The 1,348-nt window shown below is 47.3% G+C and overlaps 1 protein-coding gene across 1 annotated transcript; it reads left to right on the top strand.

The window, feature by feature from the left end:
* Positions 1 to 1,240, top strand: LOC101855878 (liver carboxylesterase 1F-like). Its single transcript, XM_013084483.1, has 2 exons — positions 1 to 120; positions 674 to 1,240. Exons 1-2 carry the CDS (start codon positions 1 to 3, stop codon positions 1,034 to 1,036), a joined length of 483 nt encoding a protein of 160 aa, XP_012939937.1. The 3' UTR covers positions 1,037 to 1,240.
* The last annotated feature ends 108 nt before the right edge of the window (positions 1,241 to 1,348 follow it).

The following is a 1,348-nucleotide window of genomic DNA, read 5'->3' as shown; positions in this document are numbered from 1 at the left end:
ATGGTGAACATTGCATCTGACGTGAGCATGGTCGTCCCAGCTGTCAAGTTTGCCCGTGCATTGACCACCGCTTCCAGCAACACGGCAGTCTACATGTATCTATTTGACCACTATCCACAGGTGAGAGCTGGACAAAGGGATCAGATTACGTAAAAATAAAATATGGACGCTGGAAAATATCCCAATATAAAACGAATGGGAACTTTTGCTTGTCAAATCGCTATATCATTTTCGTCATCTTTTAACACCAATTGATATTTTTATCTCTACAGCGAGTGTTCATTTTCTAACTGCTTGACTTAAAGTTTTGGCCACATACGTCATTTGGCTGATTTAGTACTCCCCTCCCCCACCTCCATCCAAGAGTAAGGAAAAAATCAAACCACCAATCAGCTTAACAAATCAAACAAACCAACCAATAACAAACAAATAGACATAAAGAATAGAAAACATCAACCCCACCCCTTTCTCATACCTAGTTACACAAACCTACTCACGCGACTAATTTTTCATTACCAACTCTCTACGATCCTTCCACCCCACATCGTCCTGTCACCACGTCCAAATCGACTACGCCCCCATTCCCTCCTCCTTTCAAATCAATCCCACCATCTCCACCCTCCTCCCATGCACCCTCATCCCTACCTACTACTCTCCTCCCCTTCCCCGGCAGATAACCGCCCCCGAGCTGGGTATTACAGGCACAAGTCACGCCATGGACCTCCTCTACGAGTTCGACTACACGCCCTACCTGTCAGACGCCTTCTCCTACTACGCCTCTGTGTCCCCGCAAGGCGATGTCCAGCTCAAAGACGTCTTCCGCGGAACCCTCACCCAGTTTGCCAAAACTGGAGATCCGTCTCGTGGAGGGGCTGGAACCCCAGCACTTTGGCCCCGTTATGACCCACGGACGGAGCAGTATATGGCCATCAGTAGCTCACCGGAAGTCCGCAGTCGTGTGTACGCCAAGCGAGTTAGTCTGTGGACGGAACTGGTTCCGAAACTGGCGTCTGGTAGTAGGCGGCGCGGTCGATAAAGATCAGCTGAAGGTCAAATGTGAATCCAGCTTCAGGCAGGTCTCAAATTCCAGTCTTCATCTAATGAGGTGTTGACATGCCACAGGGTTCAAATCTTGGCCACTGACAGCACCCTGCGTTACAAGGAGAGTTTGTTTTACGATAAAGAGAGTGAGAGGCCTTTTTGGCCAAATCTTGCAGTTAAATATACTATCTGAAAAGCATCAAGTGTGTTTAATTATTTGCATTCACAATAATTTTGACATGAGTTGGAAAGTGACCTTGAGAAATGCTTTCTTCCTCTCTCACTCCCTCTCTCTCTATCTCTCTCT

This window comes from Aplysia californica, unplaced genomic scaffold, assembly GCF_000002075.1.
Source record: "Aplysia californica isolate F4 #8 unplaced genomic scaffold, AplCal3.0 scaffold00296, whole genome shotgun sequence".
Taxonomy (NCBI): Eukaryota; Metazoa; Mollusca; class Gastropoda; order Aplysiida; family Aplysiidae; genus Aplysia; species Aplysia californica.
This window is presented reverse-complemented; position numbering and strand designations above follow the sequence as displayed.

Coding starts and splice junctions, on each gene's coding strand:
- LOC101855878 (XM_013084483.1), top strand. CDS start 1: ATGGTGAACATTGCATCTGACGTGAGCATGGTCGTCCCAGCTGTCAAG. Junction 121..673: donor TATTTGACCACTATCCACAG/GTGAGAGCTGGA, acceptor CTTCCCCGGCAG/ATAACCGCCCCCGAGCTGGG.